The sequence below is a fragment of the Hemitrygon akajei genome, chromosome 19 (assembly GCF_048418815.1).
Source record: "Hemitrygon akajei chromosome 19, sHemAka1.3, whole genome shotgun sequence".
Taxonomy (NCBI): domain Eukaryota; kingdom Metazoa; phylum Chordata; class Chondrichthyes; order Myliobatiformes; family Dasyatidae; genus Hemitrygon; species Hemitrygon akajei.
In genome coordinates, this window is record NC_133142.1 from 62579931 (window position 1) to 62596585 (window position 16655).

At 43.2% G+C, this 16655-nt stretch overlaps 1 protein-coding gene across 3 annotated transcripts in view; it reads left to right on the forward strand.

The window, feature by feature from the left end:
- The window catches only part of usp4 (ubiquitin specific peptidase 4 (proto-oncogene)), a 114100-nt gene that overhangs the window by 96285 nt on the left and 1160 nt on the right, over nucleotides 1–16655 (forward strand). For all 3 annotated transcript variants that reach the window (XM_073072632.1, XM_073072634.1, XM_073072633.1), the window contains 3 exons: nucleotides 11805–11954; nucleotides 13493–13596; nucleotides 13684–13772. In XM_073072632.1, the coding sequence (XP_072928733.1) occupies nucleotides 11805–11954; nucleotides 13493–13596; nucleotides 13684–13772 (343 nt within the window). The remainder of the gene's footprint in view (nucleotides 1–11804; nucleotides 11955–13492; nucleotides 13597–13683; nucleotides 13773–16655) is intronic.

The following is a 16655-nucleotide window of genomic DNA, read 5'->3' on the forward strand; positions in this document are numbered from 1 at the left end:
TAATCTAATTAGCTTAGGAGTAGGTAATGGAGGCAGCAGTTAGGGCAATCGAGTGCTCCGTTTGCTGTATGTGGAAACTCAGGGTGAGCACAGTTGTCCCTGATGACTACATCTGTAAAAGGTGCATCCATCTGTAGCTCCTGACAAACCGAGTTAGGGAGTTAGAGCTGGATGAACTTCAGAACATTCAGAGGCAGAGGCAGAAATAAACAGGAGTTACAGGGAGATAGTCACCCCTAAGAGTCAGGAGACAGGTAGCTGGGTGACTGTCAGGAGAGGGAAAGGGAATAGACAGAATGAGCAGAGCACCCCTGCAGCCGTTCACATCAATAATAAGTATACCGTTTTGGATACTGTTGGTGGGGACAGCCTACCAGGGACAAGCTGCAATGGTTGCGTCTGTGGCACTGAGACTGGACCCTCAGCTCAGAAGGGAAGGAGGGAAAAGAGGAGAGCAGTAGTGATAGGGGATTCGATAGTTAGGGGGACAGATAAGAGGTCCTGTGGGAGAGATCAAGAAACTCGGATGGTCTGTTGCCTCCCTGGTGCCAGGGTCTGCGATATCTCAGATTGAGTTCTCAGTATTCTCGAGGGATGATGAGCAGCCAGATGTCATGGTCCATGTAGGGACCACTGATGTGGATAGGAAGAAGGAGGAGGTCCTGCAAAGAGAATTTAGGGAGTTAGGTGCAAAGTTGAAGGACAGGACCTCCAGGGTTGCAATCTCAGGATTGCTACCTGTGCCACGTGCTAGTGAGGCCAGAAGTAGAAAGTTAAAGCAGCTAAATACATAGCTAAGCAGTTGGTGCAGGAGGGAGGGCTTCATGTTTCTGGACAATTGGGCCTTGTTCCAGGGTAGGTGGGACCTGTTCCAATGGGAGGGGTTGCACCTGAACTGGAAGGCGACTAACATCCTTGCAGGAAGGTTTGCTAGTGCTGCTCTGGGGGGTTTAAACTAGATTTGCAGGGGGAGGGGAACCAGAGGGTTAGAGCAGATAGTGAGGTGGAGGAGGATAAAGGTCATGCGAGAGCTGAAAGTATAGTGCATGGAGTAAAGCCAGATCTAACATATGAAGAGGCTTTGAGGAAAGAGAAACAGAATAAAGAGTGTGAAGTTAGTAAGGTAGAAGGGCTAAAGTGCGTGTACTTCAATGCAAGAAGCATCAGGAACAAAGGTGACGAACTGAGAGCTTGGATACGTACTTGGAATTATGATGTAGTGGCCATTACAGAAAATTGGCTGACACCAGGGCAGGAATGGATTCTCAACATTCCTGGATTTCGGTGCTTTAAGAGGGATAGAAAGGGGGAGGAGGGGTGGCATTACTGGTCAGAGATACTATTACAGCAACAGAAAGATCCTCTTTTGAGTCAGTATGGGTAGAAGTCAGGAACAGGAAGGGAACAGTTACTGTATTGGGAGCATTCTATAGGCCCCGTGGTAGCAGCAGAGATACTGAGGAGCAGATTGGGAGGCAGATTTTGGAAAGGTGCAAAAATAACAGGGTTGTTATCATGGGTGACTTGAACTTCCCTAATATTGATTGGCACCTGATTAGTTCCAATGGTTTAGATGGGGCAGAGTTTGTTTAGTGCATCCAGGATGGATTCCTGTCACAGTATGTTGACAGGCCGACTAAGGGGGGGAATGCCATACTAGATCTAGTATAAAGTAACGAACCGGGTCAGATCACAGATCTGTCAGTGGGTGAGCATCTGGGGGACAGTGACCACTGCTCCTAGCCTTTAACATTATCATGGAAAAGGATAGAATCAGAGAGGACAGGAAAATTTTTAATTGGGGAAGGGCAAATTCTGAGGTTAAAAGGCTAGAACTTGCGGGTGTGAATTGAGATGATGTTTTTGCAGGGAATTGTACTATGAACATGTGGTTGATGTTTAGGGATCTCTTGCAGGATGTTAAGGATAAATTTGTCCTGGTGAGGAAGATGAAGAATGGTAGGGTGAAGCAACCATAGGTGACAAGTGAGGTGGAGAATCTAGTCAGATGGAAGAAGGCAGCATATGTGAGGTTCAGGAAGCAAGGATCAGATGAGTCTATTGAGGAATATAGGGTAGCAAGAAAGGAGCTTAAGGGGCTGAGGAGAGCAAGAAGGGGGCATGAGAAGGTCTTGGCGAGTTGGGTAAAGGAAATCCCCAAGCCATTCTTCAATTATGTGAAGAACAAAAGATTGACAGGAGTGAAGGTAGGACTGATTAGAGATAAAGGTGGGAAGGTGTGCCTGGAGGCTGTGGAAGTGAGCAAGGTCCTCAATGAATACTTATCTTCTGTATTCACCAATGAGAGGGAACTTGATGACAGTGAGGACAATATGAGTGAGGTTGATGTTCTGGAACATGTTGATATTAAGGGAGAAGAGGTGTTGGAATTGTTAAAATACATTAGGACGGGTAAGTCCCCGGGTCCTGACGGAATATTCCCCAGGCTGCTCCACGAGGCGAGGGAAGAGATTGCTGAACCTCTGACTAGGATCTTTATGTCCTCGTTGTCCATGGGAATGGTACCGGAGGATTGGAGGGAGGCAAATGTTGTCCCCTTGTTCAAAAAAGGTAGTAGGGATAGTCCGGGTAATTACAGACCAGTGAGCCTTACGTCTGTGGTGGGAAAGCTCTTGGAAAATATTCTTAGAGATAGAATCTGTGGGCATTTAGAGAATCATGGTCTGATCAGGGACAGTCAACATGGCTTTGTGAAGGGCAGATCGTGTCTAAGAAACCTGATAGAGTTCTTTGAGGAAGTGACCAGGCATATAGATGAGGGTAGTGCAGTGGATGTGATCTACATGGATTTTAGTAAGGCATTTAAATGTGACCTACATAGATTTTAGTTAAGCCACACGGTAGGCTTATTCAGAAGGCATGGGATCCAGAGAAGTTTGGCCAGGTGGATTCAGAACTGGCTTACCTACAGAAAGCAGAGGGTTGTGGTGGATGGAGTACATTCGGATTGGAAGGTTGTGACTAGTGGTGTCCCACAAGGATCAGTTCTGGGACCTTTACTTTTCGTGATTTTTATTAAAGACCTGGATGTGGGGGTAGACGGGTGGGTTGGCAAGTTTGCAGACGACACAAAGGTTGGTGGTGGTGTGGATAGTGTTGAGGATTGTCGAAGATTGCAGAGAGGCATTGATAGGATGCAGAAGTGGGCTGAGAAGTGGCAGATGGAGTTCAACCCAGAGAAGTGTGAGGTGATACACTTTGGAAGGACAAACTCTAAGGCAGAGTACAAAGTAAATGACAGGATACTTGGGAGTGTAGAGGAGCAGAGGGATCTGGGGATACATGTCCACAGATCCCTGAAAGTTGCCTCACATTTGGATAGGGTAGTTAAGAAAGCTTATGGAGTGTTAGCTTTCATAAGTCGAGGGATAGAGTTTAAGAGTCGCTGGGTAATGATGCAGCTCTATAAAACTCTGGTTAGGCCACACTTTGAGTACTGTGTCCAGTTCTGGTCGCTTCACTATAGGAAGGATGTGGAAGCATTAGAAAGGGTACAGAGGAGATTTACCAGGGTGCTGCCTGGTTTAGAGAGTATACATTATGATCAGAGATTAAGGGAGCTTGGGCTTTACTCTCTGGAGAGGAGGAGGATGAGAGGAGACATGATAGATGTATACAAGATATTAAGAGGAACAGATAGAGTGGACAGCCAGCGCCTCTTCCCCAGGGCACCACTGCTCAATACAAGAGGACATGGCTTTAAGGTAAGGGGAGAAAAGTTGAAGGGGGATATTAGAGGTAGGCTTTTTACTCAGAGTGGAATGCACTGCCTGAATCAGTGGTGGAGGCAGATACACTAGTGAAATTTAAGAGACTACTAGACAGGTATATAGAGGAATTTAAGTTGGAGGGTTTTTTGGGAGGCTGGGTTTAAGGATTGGCACAACATTGTGGGCCGAATGGCCTGTACTGTGCTGTATTGTCCTGTGTTCTAACTGCAGAAAACTTTAAGATGAGACTTCCTGTTGCTGCATCTTTCATTGTTAATCCTTGATAGCTCAACCAAGCAACATCAGCTTTTCACTATTTTTGTTTTGTCCCTATATTGTGAGTGATGCTGATGCTGTTTTTTTTAAACAATCCAGCAATTTCCCACGTTGCTTTAAAAAATCAGGAAGAGCTTTTAGTTTGTTCAGACAATCAAGCCTTGCCCAGATGTCCACTCTCAACAACATTCAGTATGACTTCTTTGTGTTCATATCTGCCTGCCATCTGGTGAGATGGCCATCTCTGAGTGACAAAATAGTTGCATGATGGTCTCTATTCTTTTGATATGGCAAAAGCCTCAGCTTTGTAAGAAAGCACAACTTAAACTTGGGATGCCATGTTAAGAAAGCAGCGAGCGTGATGCTACTATAATACCTGTAACCAGGTTCATTTCCACCACTTCTGTGAGGAGTTTGTATGTTTTCCCCATGACCACATGGGTGTCCTCCCATATTCTAACAACACATAGGTTAGTGGATTATTTGGCTGGATGTGTGTAAATGGGAGATGCAGGCTCATTTGGGTCATAAGGGCCTGTTAACCTGCTATATCAGTTCCAAGATGGCGACATGTTTTGATGCAGTGACCACTTTCTCCAGGTGTAATAGTTGATCTATGTCCTGTACGTCTTTATTATGATCAGAAAACACTGTTGGCTATTAAATATATTGTGCAGAGCAATTCCACCACATTAGTAAACTGTTGAACTGCAGAGAAGCTCCGCGCCTTGGGTTTACTGTGCACGCCGTTGCCTGCTGAAGACCTCCATGAGCGATGCCATAGGAAGAGGTGTGCAAGGAAACAAAAAAGGGGAAAACACACTGGAATCCAGGAACGACTAAGGTCAAAGCCCTTCAGGCCAACTCTCCCCTTGTTCTTACTGGCAAACATTCATTCACTTGAAAATAAACTGGACCACCTGTGCCTGAGATTGAACCAGTAAGAGAAAAACATCTGCGCACCTGTTCTCATGGACTCATGGCTTCATGATTCTATCCCAGATGCAGCCAGGGTTTTTGTAGGGTTTCGGGCTGACAGGAATCCAGCAATCTCAGGCAAGACCCGCGGTGGCGGTATCTGGTATTTTCATAAATAAGAACTGGTGTATGGACACTTTAGCAGTGACATCCCACTGTTTACCAGTGATTGAGTTCATTTTTGTGAAGTGCAGACCGTTTTATATACGGAGGGAGTTCACTACAATTGTGTTGGTAGTTGTATATACCCCCTCCACCCCAGCTAATGCCAGTGAAGCACTTCCTGAGCTCTACAATGCCATCAGTGACTTTCAAACCAAACACCCCAATAGTATCTTCATTTTTGCATGCGACTTCAACTATGTGAACCTAAAGACAGTCCTGCCGCAATTCCACCAGCATGTTTATTTTGCTACGACATGAAAATGCACTAGACTTGGTTTGTATAAACAGACTGGGTGGCGATAGAGCAGTCCTTCGACTCCCACATTGGATTTACAGATCACTTATCTGTTATGTTAATTCCAGCATACAAACCAGTGATCAAACAGGATAAGCCAGTTCTAAAGGTGGTGAAAACCTGGTGCAATCTCTGCACTGCAGGACTGTTCTGATAATGCGAGCTGGAGAATGTTCTTTTCCATAGAGGCTGCCTGACCTGCTGAGTTCCTCCAGAAATTTGTGTGTTGCTTGGAGAATGTACAGGGAAGCTGCTACCATGTTAACATCAAGGAATATGTAGATTCTGTAACCAGCTACATAGAGAAGTGTACTAAGGATGTTACCATCACGAAACACATCTGTGTGAGGGCAAATCAGAAGCCAAGGCTTACTGCCGAGATCCGTGCATGGCTGAAGGCTTGTGATGCTGCCTTTAGATCGGGGAATGCAACAGCTCTCAGGGAAGCAAGAACTGCTTTCCTGCTCCATCAAAAAGGCAAAATGGGAACATTCTCAGATTTATAGTACGTACACAATGCTGGAAGACCTCAGCAGGTCAGGCAGCATCCGTGAGAAAAGAGTAGCCAACGTTTTGGGCCAAGACCCTTCATCAGTCCTTCCAGGTGAGGCAACACTTCACCTGCGCGTCTGCTGGAGTCGTCTATTGCATCCAGCGCTCACGGTGCGGCCTCCTCTACATCGGCGAGACCCGACGCAGATTGGGAGACCGCTTTGTCACAATAGACAGGACCTCCCGGTTGCCACCCACTTCAACTCTGCTTCTCATTCCCATCCAGATATGTCTATACATGACCTCCTCTACTGCCATGATGAGGCCAAACTCAGGTTGGAGGAGCAACACCTCATCTACGGTCTGGGTAGCCTCCAGCCCGGTGGTATGAACATTGAATTCTCCAATTTCTGGTCATTCCCTCCCCCTCCCCCTCCCCCTTCCCCTATCCCAGGTCCCCCTCTGCCTCTCTCCCCTTTCAACTTTCTGCTTCTTTATCTCTACAGTTCTTTCATGCTTATCCCCTCCCCCTCCCCCTTTATCTTTCCTCTGATTGGTTTTCCACCTGGCTCCTCTAGGCCTACCCTCCCCTATCTCTGTTACTGGGCTTTGGCCCTCTCTTCCCCCACCCCCCTCCCCCCCCCCCCCCCCCCATTCCTGATGAAGGGTCTCGGCCCGAAACGTTGGCTACTCTTTTCTCACGGATGCTGCCTGACCTGCTGAGTTCTTCCAGCGTTGTGGATCCACAGCATCTGCAGTTATATTTTTGTGCTCAAATTTATAGTCACTGTTACGATGAGGCACATGTGACAGAGTTCAGAGGACTGCAGACTGCAAGTCTACTTTGTGCATCAATGACCAGGATGCATCACTCCCTGAGAGGCTGAATATCTTCTACAGGAAGGTACCCCCTCCCCCCCACAAGGGAGCAGACACTCTGTCTGGCTGAAGCTGAGGCGAGAAAAGCCCTGACCAGAGTCAACCCACACAAAGCTGCAGGGCCTGATAACATGCCAGGTCGGGTTCTGAAAGACTAAGTAGTCCAGCTGACAGAGGTGTTGAGGGATATATTCAACATCTCTCTGGAACAATCCATTGTCCCCTTGGTTTTCAAGACAGCCGCCATCATTCCAGTAACCTGCCTAAATGACTATCATCCTATGGCATTTACATCAACCATTATGAAATGCTTTGAGTGGCTGGTCATGGAGCTCATTAAAACCTTTGTTTCAGCTATATTGAACACTTCCCAGTTTTGTTATGGCTCAAATCAATCCACTGATGATGCAATGGCATCTGCCCTCCTTTCTGTTCTGGAAAATGCTGTCTCGTAGGGCTGTTTAAAGACTTCAGTTCGCCATTCAACACCATCATACCCCAGAAACTGTATGGAAACCATCCTTGCTGGGTCTCAACACCTCCCTCTGCAATTGGATACTGGACTTCTTAACGGTAAGGCCACACATGGGCAGCAACATCTCTTGTTGTATTACACTAAGCACTGGCATTCCCCCAATGCTGTGTGCTCAGCCCAATGCTGTTCACACTGATGCATGACTGTGTTGCAGGATCCGTCTCAAACCATGTCATCAAATTTGTAGATGACACAGTGGTTGGCCCTATCAAAAACGATGACAAGACAGAGTATAGGGAGTAGGTGGAGTAGCTGGCGGATTGGTGTAAGAACAACAACTTGAGCCTAAATGTGGAGAAGACAAAGGAAATCATTGTGGACTTCAGGAGGTTGCAGATGAACCATCCCCCTCTGTGAATACATGACTCCTTCGTAGCGAGAGTAAAGCGCATCAAGTTCCTGGGAGTTCACATCATGGATGACTTCTCCTGGTCCCTTATATTACCTCCTTGAACAGCTTCCTAAGAGGATTGAGAGATTAAGGCAAGGGAGGCTTCCCGCACCCCCCCCCCCCCCAAATCTTAACTGCATTTTACAGGAACGCCATTGAGAGCATCCTGACAAGTCGTATCTATCTGGTATGGGAGCCATCGAACATCAAACCAGAAGTCCCTACAAAGGACTGTGAGAACAGGTCTCCTTGCCATCCATCAGGGACATTTATTAGGAGTGCAGCATACGCTGGGATCCCACCCATCCATCCAGCATCCTCTTTGGCTTTCTACCATTAGTCAGGAGACCCCGATGCATAAAAGCAAGAACTGTCAGGATGAGAAACAGTTTGTTTCCCCAAGCCACTAGAACTCCCTGCTGCATCATATTCAAAATAACACTAGAATACTACAGCACAGTACAGGCCCTTCAGCCCTCGATGTTGTGCCGACCCATATATTCCTTAAAAAAGTACTAAACGCACATTACCCCATAACCCTCTATCTTTCTTTCTTCCATGTGTCTGTCCAAGAGGCTCTTAAATACCCCTAATGTTTTAACTCCACCACCATCCTTGGCAAGTCATTCCAGGCACCCATAACCCTCTGTGTTTTAAAAAAAATTACCCCTGATGTCTCCCCTAAACTTCCCTCCCTTAACTTTGTACATATGCCCTCTAGTGTTTGCTGTTCGTGCCCTGGGAAACAGGTACTGACTATCCACCCTATCTATGCCTCTCTTAATCTTGTAGACCTCTATCAAGTCCCCTCATCCTTCTACACTCCAAAGAGAAAAGTCCCAGTTCTGCTAACTGTCCCTCATAAGACTTGTTTTCCAATCCAGGCAACATCCTGGTAAATCTCCTCTGCACCCTCTCAATAGCTTCCACATCCTTCCTATAATGAGGTGACCAGAAATGAACACAATACTGAGATTTGTAGAGTTGCAACATGACCTCTCTACTCTTGAACTCAATCCCCCTATTAATGAAGCCTAGCATCCCATAGACCTTCTTAACTATCCTATCAGCCTGTGCAGCGACCTTGAGGGATGTATGGATTTGAACCCCAAGGTCCCTCTGTTCATCCACACTCTTAAGTAACAGACCATTAACCCTGTACTCAGCCTTCTGGTTTGTCCTTCCAAAATGCATCACCTCACACTTATCCAGATTGAACTCCATCTGCCGCTTTTCTGCCCAATTCTGCATCCTGTCTATATCCTCTTGTAGCCTTCGACAACCTACAGCTCCATCCACAACTCCTCCAATCTTCGTGTCATCTGCGAACTTACTCACCCATCCTTCCGCCTCTTTATTCAGGTCATTTATAAAAATCACAAAGAGCAGGGGTCCCAGGACAGATCTTTGTGGCAGTCCACTAGTCACCAACCTCCAGGCAGAATACTTCCACTACTACCCTCTGCTTGGGAGGATGACCTAAATTGTAAGATTTCTGATGAAAGATGGAATAAAATTCTTAAACGGGTTAATAAATCATCTTTCTGTGCCCGTCATTCTCTTCAACAATTTAAAGTGGTTCATAGAGCTTACATTTCTAAACAGAAGCTGTCCAGTTTTTATCCAAAAGTTTCTCCACTTTGTAATAAATGCAACTCCGCTGATGCCTCTTTAATTCATATGTTTTGGTTTTGCCCTAAAATTGAAAAGTTTTGGTAGGAAGTATTCCATACCTTCTCACAACTTTTTAGGGTCCAATTTGACCCAAATCCCCTTACTGCCTTGTTTGGTATTATTGCAAATGAAGATATAACTTTAAATACTCCTAACCTACAGGTTTTAGTTTTTACCTCTCTTTTAGCAAGGAGAGCAATCTTGCTTAAATGGAAGGAGTCTACCCCTCCTACACATCTTCAATGGCTACGTGATATTATGTCTTATTTAAATTTAGAGAAGATCCGCTGCTCAGTCTTAAATTCGAAACAATCTTTTTATGATATCTGGGGACCTTTCCTAAATTACTTTTCCAACTTATAAAGTTTAACAGTGCACAGACTTTTATGTATATTTCTATATTCTCTTCTTAAGCGAATATGTTTTTTCTAATTATCCATTATCATCCATCAGCTTTTTTCTTTGGTAGTTGGTAGGGGGTTGACTTTTTTTTGTATAAAAAATTTCTTTTATGATGTATGACCTATCTTTAAATTTTTGATTACAAAGTGGTATACCTTTATGTGATATGCTATATAACATTTTGATCAATTTTATTACAATATATGAATGTACACAGTTTATGTTGAGATGTATCTATGCATTACACTCTGTAAATCTTGTTTTTTCTTCTGAATAAAAATGTAAAAAGAAAGAAAGCCCTTCCCCAGTTAAGCACCTTCCCATTTTGTCTGTTTTTAACCTTTTCCATAGCTATGCTGAAGCTAAGAGAGTTGTGGTCACTCTCACCAAAATGCTCCCCCACCAAGAGGTCTGCCACCTGACCAGATTCATTACCCAGAACTAGATCCAGCATGGCCTCTCCTCTCATTGGCCAGTCCACATACTGTGTCAGGAATCCTTCTTGAACACACCTGACAAATTCAGCCCCATCTATCCTCCTTGCAGTCAGGACGTGCCAGTCAATATGAGGGAAATTGAAATCACCCATAACTACAACCCTGAATTTCCTGCACCATTCTAAAATCTGCCTGCTTATCTGCTCCTCGGTGTCCCGAGGGCTATTTGGGGGCCTATAGACTACTCCCAGCACAGTGATTGATCCCTTCCTATTTCTGACTTCCACCCACATCAACTCAGTGGACACTCCCTCTGCAGCGTTCACCCTCTCTCCTGAAATACCGAGAACTCAATCTGAGATATTGCAGACCCTGACACCAGGGAGGCAACGGACCTTCCGGGATTCTCGATCTCTCTCACAGAACCTCTTACCTGTCCCCCTAACTATCCAATCCCCTATCACTACTGATCTCTTTTCCATCCTTCCTTTCTGAGCTGAGGGTCCAATCTCGGTGCCAGAGACGTGACCACTACAACTTGTCCCTGGTAGGTCATCCCAACCAACAGTGTACTTATTGTTGATGGGAACGGCCACAGGGGTGCTCTGCTCTTTCTGTCTATTCCCCTTCCCTCTCCTGTCAGTCATCCAGTTACCTGTCTCCTGACTTTTAGGGGTGACTGTCTCCCTGAAACTCCTATCTATTACTGCCTCTGTCTCCTGAATGATCCGAAGTTCATCCAGCTCCAGTTCCCTAACTCAGTTTGACAGGAGCTGCAGCTGGATGCACCTTTTGCAGGTATAGTCATCAGAGACAATTGTGCTGTCGCTGATTTCCCACATCCTACAATCGGAGCACTGGACTTCCCTATCTACTGCCTCCATTACCAACTCCTAAGTTAATTCAATTAATTAAAGAAGCTTACCCGGCCTTACCTCACTGGGAGCAAGCTCGTCCTCCGCCTGTTCGTACCAAAGCCTCAAAGGTCCGCTCCTTCACTGGCCCACTCACTCGCTGGCCACTCTGTTTGAGCTACTCCTCTTGTTATTTGTTTGAGCTTTTCAATTTTCGATTGTCCAATCAGCTGCTTTCTGCTGAGTCTGAGCTATTCAAATCTTGATTGCCCAATCAACTGCTTTTTGCTGATTCACTGATTGATCTGTACCTTACAATATTTAATATTAGTGCGCTTCAATTGTTATTTATGTGTAATTAATCTGTAGACTTTATCCTTGCCTTCATAAGTTATCATGTGTTGTGGGTACTCCTGTGCTTTACACACTGGTTCAGAGAAACGTCTCATTTCAATGTACATTATATGGTTATATACATGTATATAGTTAAATGACAAACTTGACTTGTGTCACTAAGCAAACAAATAAATATATAAATAACCCATCCTGGTGAAGGGTCAACATCAGACTAGAGAAACTGATGTAGAATTGGGAGACAAGAAATATAATCATTGTTTAAATTCTTACATAATGATTAGTTTCCACTTTGAATTAAATATGTCCTTCAGAAACTAAGTATTTCCTTGTTTTGGCAGGTACTGCCCAATCTGTAAAAAGCACCAACAGGCTACTAAGAAGATTGACCTGTGGTCACTACCAAAGATCCTTGTGGTACATCTAAAACGTTTTTCTTATAACAGATACTGGAGGGATAAACTAGATACTTTAGTAGAGTTTCCTATAAGGTAAGAGCATTAAGTTCAAAACATTGAATTTGTTACAGGCTGCTTATTTTATGGTATATTGGAATAAAAATTTTAAATGAAACACCTCCAATGTGAAATCAACTGAATAAAAATGGGGCAAAGAAGGGAAACTAATTTTTGAAAGAATTCTATCATTTTAATGTACATTAGTTCTGCACCATCAGTCCTGTATCCAAAAGTCAGCTCCTGTTTGTCAAAACCACGTTCTGAGCTGATGACCATGCTCAGTGCAAGCTCAGAAGGTGATATGCAGGAAAGCTTGGGCAAATTTGCCATTGCCTGTGCTGACAAAGTTGGACCTCACAATCAGCATAAAAAGACACAAATTGTGCACCAAACATTCCATTGATAGAACCAAGCATTCTTGTGTTTGACCAGAGGCTTTCAGTAGTAGTCAAGTTTATTCACCTTTTTTGGAAGACTGAGAAGTATGGGAACAAAGTGGAATCAGTCTAAAGTCCAAGCTAATGGTGAATCTGTTGTTATAACCACATTTTGCTTGCAATATGGATAATGTACAACTTGCATGCTGGACAGTTTAACTACTTCACATGAAAAGTCTACACATCAAATGGCAGGATTCCAGACACAGATTCCATCCCAAGCATACCTGTCAGCACTTACATATTTGCTTATAAAATCACAGATAGGTGAGCAGGGCATGTCAAAAGAATGTCTGATAGAATACCAAAGTAGTTATTTCATGCATAACTGACTTAGGAGCAAGTAATTGCATGCTGAACCGATAAAGAGACTGAGAGGCTTTCTTAGAACATCCCCAAAGAGTGTCAATATTGACAAATACCACTGGGAACAACCAGCATTGAATCATTCTGTTTGGTGTACGGGAATAAAAAGTTATGCTAACCCCTGTGAGGAACTAGAATGAAACTAAAATCTAACATAGCTGTTGCTATGTGCTCCTGTGCTTCTGTCTGCTATGTCAAAGGAACTTTTCAGCACAGTCTGGTCCAACCAGCCACCTCTGTGTACATTGCAACACTTAGTCTTACTCGAATGGGGGACGAGCAACAAAAATACTTTTGGAATTCATGAAAACTGCTTCATCTGTCCAGAACAGCAAACTTCACTCAATGTTTTATCTCACTTGCTGATTTGTGCAATATTGTGTCAGCAGTACACAGATGTGCAACACATTTTGAGTATTGTAATGTGTTTCAAAGTTATCAGTCTGCCTTCCAGCTTTCTGACACTAAATTTTTAAAATTGCAGATGCTGGTAATCTAAAGACAGAAAATGCTAGAAACCTTCTGATCAGATATCTAAGTAGTTCCAGTATTCTATTTAAATCAATTTAACAGCTTTTCTGCCTACTTTCTACTTGCTTGATTGCCTATCCTATAAAATATGAAGAAGCGACTTCAAGGTCTGTCAATGTGGTGTCAATTAGGAAAGCTATTTATGTGGATTCTGTGATAAAACTGTTTTAGAAGTCTATGAAAATGCATTTTCTATATGAGACATTAATGTTAAAAACATTTTTAATGGCTTTATAGGGATTTGAACATGTCAGAATTTATCTACAACCCCAAAGCAGGTCCTTGCATGTACGATCTTGTTGCAGTGTCAAACCACTATGGTGGAATGGGAGGAGGCCACTGTAAGTAACTTTACATGTTTTATAGCAAACAAGAAGATATTAGCAGAGAAATGCAGCCAAAATATAACTTGCCGCTTCTGTCAACAGATACTGCATATGCTAAAAATAAAATTGATGGGCAGTGGTATTACTTTGATGACAGCAGTGTCTCAGGAGCGTCAGAAGATCAGATTGTAGTAAGTTGTATTTACAATGTAATTTTATGGTTTCATTTGCAAGTTGCTAATTAACAAATATGATTTTTCTGAACCCAATCTGAGAGCAAACACTTTGTCAATTCTTTGCAGTTTGCCTTTTGCATGCAAGGCAATTATATACTTTGCCTATTACTTGGTAAACAAATAACGTCTGCCCATACTGAAAGGACATTAATGCACATCCTCTTCCTTGACCCCACACCCCCATCTATCAAAGGCATTTTCTTTCCATAAATTGTTCTGGTGTGGACAATGCACTGGGAGATAAAAAAAAATGTATGTCATAAGGGCTATATTATGATAGTCATGAGGGATTTCAATGTTCAGGGAGATTGGGAAATTCAAGTTGGTGATGGATCCCAAGAGAGTGAATTGGTAGAATGCCTGCACGATAGGTTTTTAGAGCAGCTTGTGTTGAGCCCACTAGGGGGAACAGCTGTTTTGGATTGGGTGTTGTGCAACAAACCGCAATTGATTAGAGAGCTTACGGTAAAGGATCCCTTAGGAGGCAGTGATTATAATATGAATTCACCCTGCAGCTTGAGAAGGAGAAGCTAAAGTCAAATGTATCAGTACTATATTAGAGTAAAGGGAATTATAGAGGCATGAGAGAGGAGCTGGCTAAAATTGATTAGAAAGTAACACTAGCAGGGATGACAGTAGAGCAGCAATGGCTGGAGTTTCTGGGAGCAATTCAGAAGGTTCATGATTGATACATCTTAAGTAGTATTCTAAAGGCAGAGTGACACTACCATGTCTTACAAGGAAAGTCAAAACCTACATAAAAACAAAAGAGAAGGCATATAATAGAGCAAAAATTAGTAAGAAACTAGAGAATTGGAAAGCTTTTAAAAACCAACAGAAGCCAACTTTAAAAAAAAAAGGCCATAAGGATAGAAAAGATGAAATATGAAGATGAGCTAAGCAGTATCAGAGGATACCAAAAGTTTTTCAGATATGTAAAGAGTAAAAGTGAGGCAAGATATGATACCACTGGGAATGACACTGAAGAGGTAGTAATGGGCACAAGGAAATAGAAGATGAACTGAATTAGTATTTTGTGTGACTTCACTGTGGAAATATGCTGGATGTTTGAGAGTGTCGGGGCAGAAGCAAGTGCAGTTACTATTATTAGGGAGAAGGTGTTTGGGAAACTCAAAGGTTTGAAGGTAAATTAGTTACCTGGACCAGACGGACTACACCCTAGGATTCTGAAAGAGGTAGTAGCTGAAGAGATTGTGGAGGCTTTAGAAATAATCTTTTAGGACTTAACTAGATTCTGGAATGGTTCCTGAGGACTGGAGAATTGCAAATGTTACTCCCCTGTAAAAAAGGAGGAATCAGAAGCAAGTAACTTATAGGCCAGTTAGCCTGAATTCAGTGGTTACAAAAATGTTGGAGTCCATTATTAAGGATGAGGTACTTGAATTTTCAGAAGGCCTTTGACAAGGTGCCACACATGAGGTTGCTTAGCAAAATAAGAGCCCGTGGTATTACAGAAAAGATGCTAGAATGGATCGAGCATTGACTGATTAGCAGGTGGTAATAGCAACGAGTGGTAATTACGGGAGCCTTTTGCGATTGGTAAAAGGAGTCAGTGTTGGGACCACTTCTTGTTATGCTGTATGTCAATAATTTGGATGATAGAATTGATGGCTTTGTGACCAGATTAGCAGATGATTCGAAGATAGGTGGAGGAGCAGGTAGTGTTGAGGAAGGAGGAGTGCTGCTGAAGAACTTAGAACTATGAGGAGAATGGGCAAAGAAGTGGCAAATGGAATAGTGTTGGGAAGTGCATGATCATGCACTTTGGTAGAAGGAACAAAAATGTAGATTATTTTCTAAATGTGGAGAAAATTTTAAAATCCAAAGTGCAGACTATACTTGGGGTCCTCGTGCAGGATCCTGTAAAGGTTAACTTGCAGGTTGAGTAGATGGTATGACGGCAGATGAAATGTTCGCATTCATTTTGAGAGGACTAGAATATAAAAACAAGGATGTTAAGCTAAGGTTTTGTGGGGCAATGGTGAGGCCTCAGTTTTTGGGCTTCTTACCTAAGAAAGGATGTGCTGAGGTTGGAGAGCTTTCAAAGGAGATTCCTGAAAATTATTCCAGGAATGAAAGGCTTATCATATGAACAGTGTTTAATGGCTCTGGGCCTGTACTTGCTGTAATTTAGAATATTGGGGGGGGGGGAATCTCATTGAAACCTATCAGATGTTGAAAGGTGGAGAGAATGTTTCTTATAGTGGGGGAGTCTAGGACCAAAAGGCACAATCACAGAATAAAGGGACATTCATTTAGAAGAGGTGAGAGGAATTTCCTTAGCCATGAATCTATGGGATTTTTTTTGACACAGGTGGCTGTAGAAGCCAGTTCATTGGGTGCATTTAAGGTAGAGGTTGAAAGGTTACATGAAGAAAGCAGGAGAACGGGGTTGAGTGGGAAATGGATCAGCCATGTCAAATGTCGGAGCAGACTCAATGGGCTATGTGGCCTAGTTTTACTCCTATGTCATATGGTCTGAGTTGGACATTGCCTAGTTCTTTGAACACACATTTGGATTTTTCCAATATTATTTGTTTCTACTACTTATTATTTTTTAAAGGAATTCAGCAGTATTCCACAACTGACATCCTACCATGTTAATCCTCATTCACTGTCCTGATCCCTCCCAATTCTATATCTAAGGATTTCTTACTGATTACTCTTAAGAAGTTTGGTCCTATGTTCCAAATCTCACAATGTGTTCTTCATAGACTTGATAATTGTAAATATTCTTTTCTCTACTGTGGTAGAGATTTTAGCTATTAGTTTTGATCACTGTGTATAATTTGCAACATACAATTGGATCTGATATAT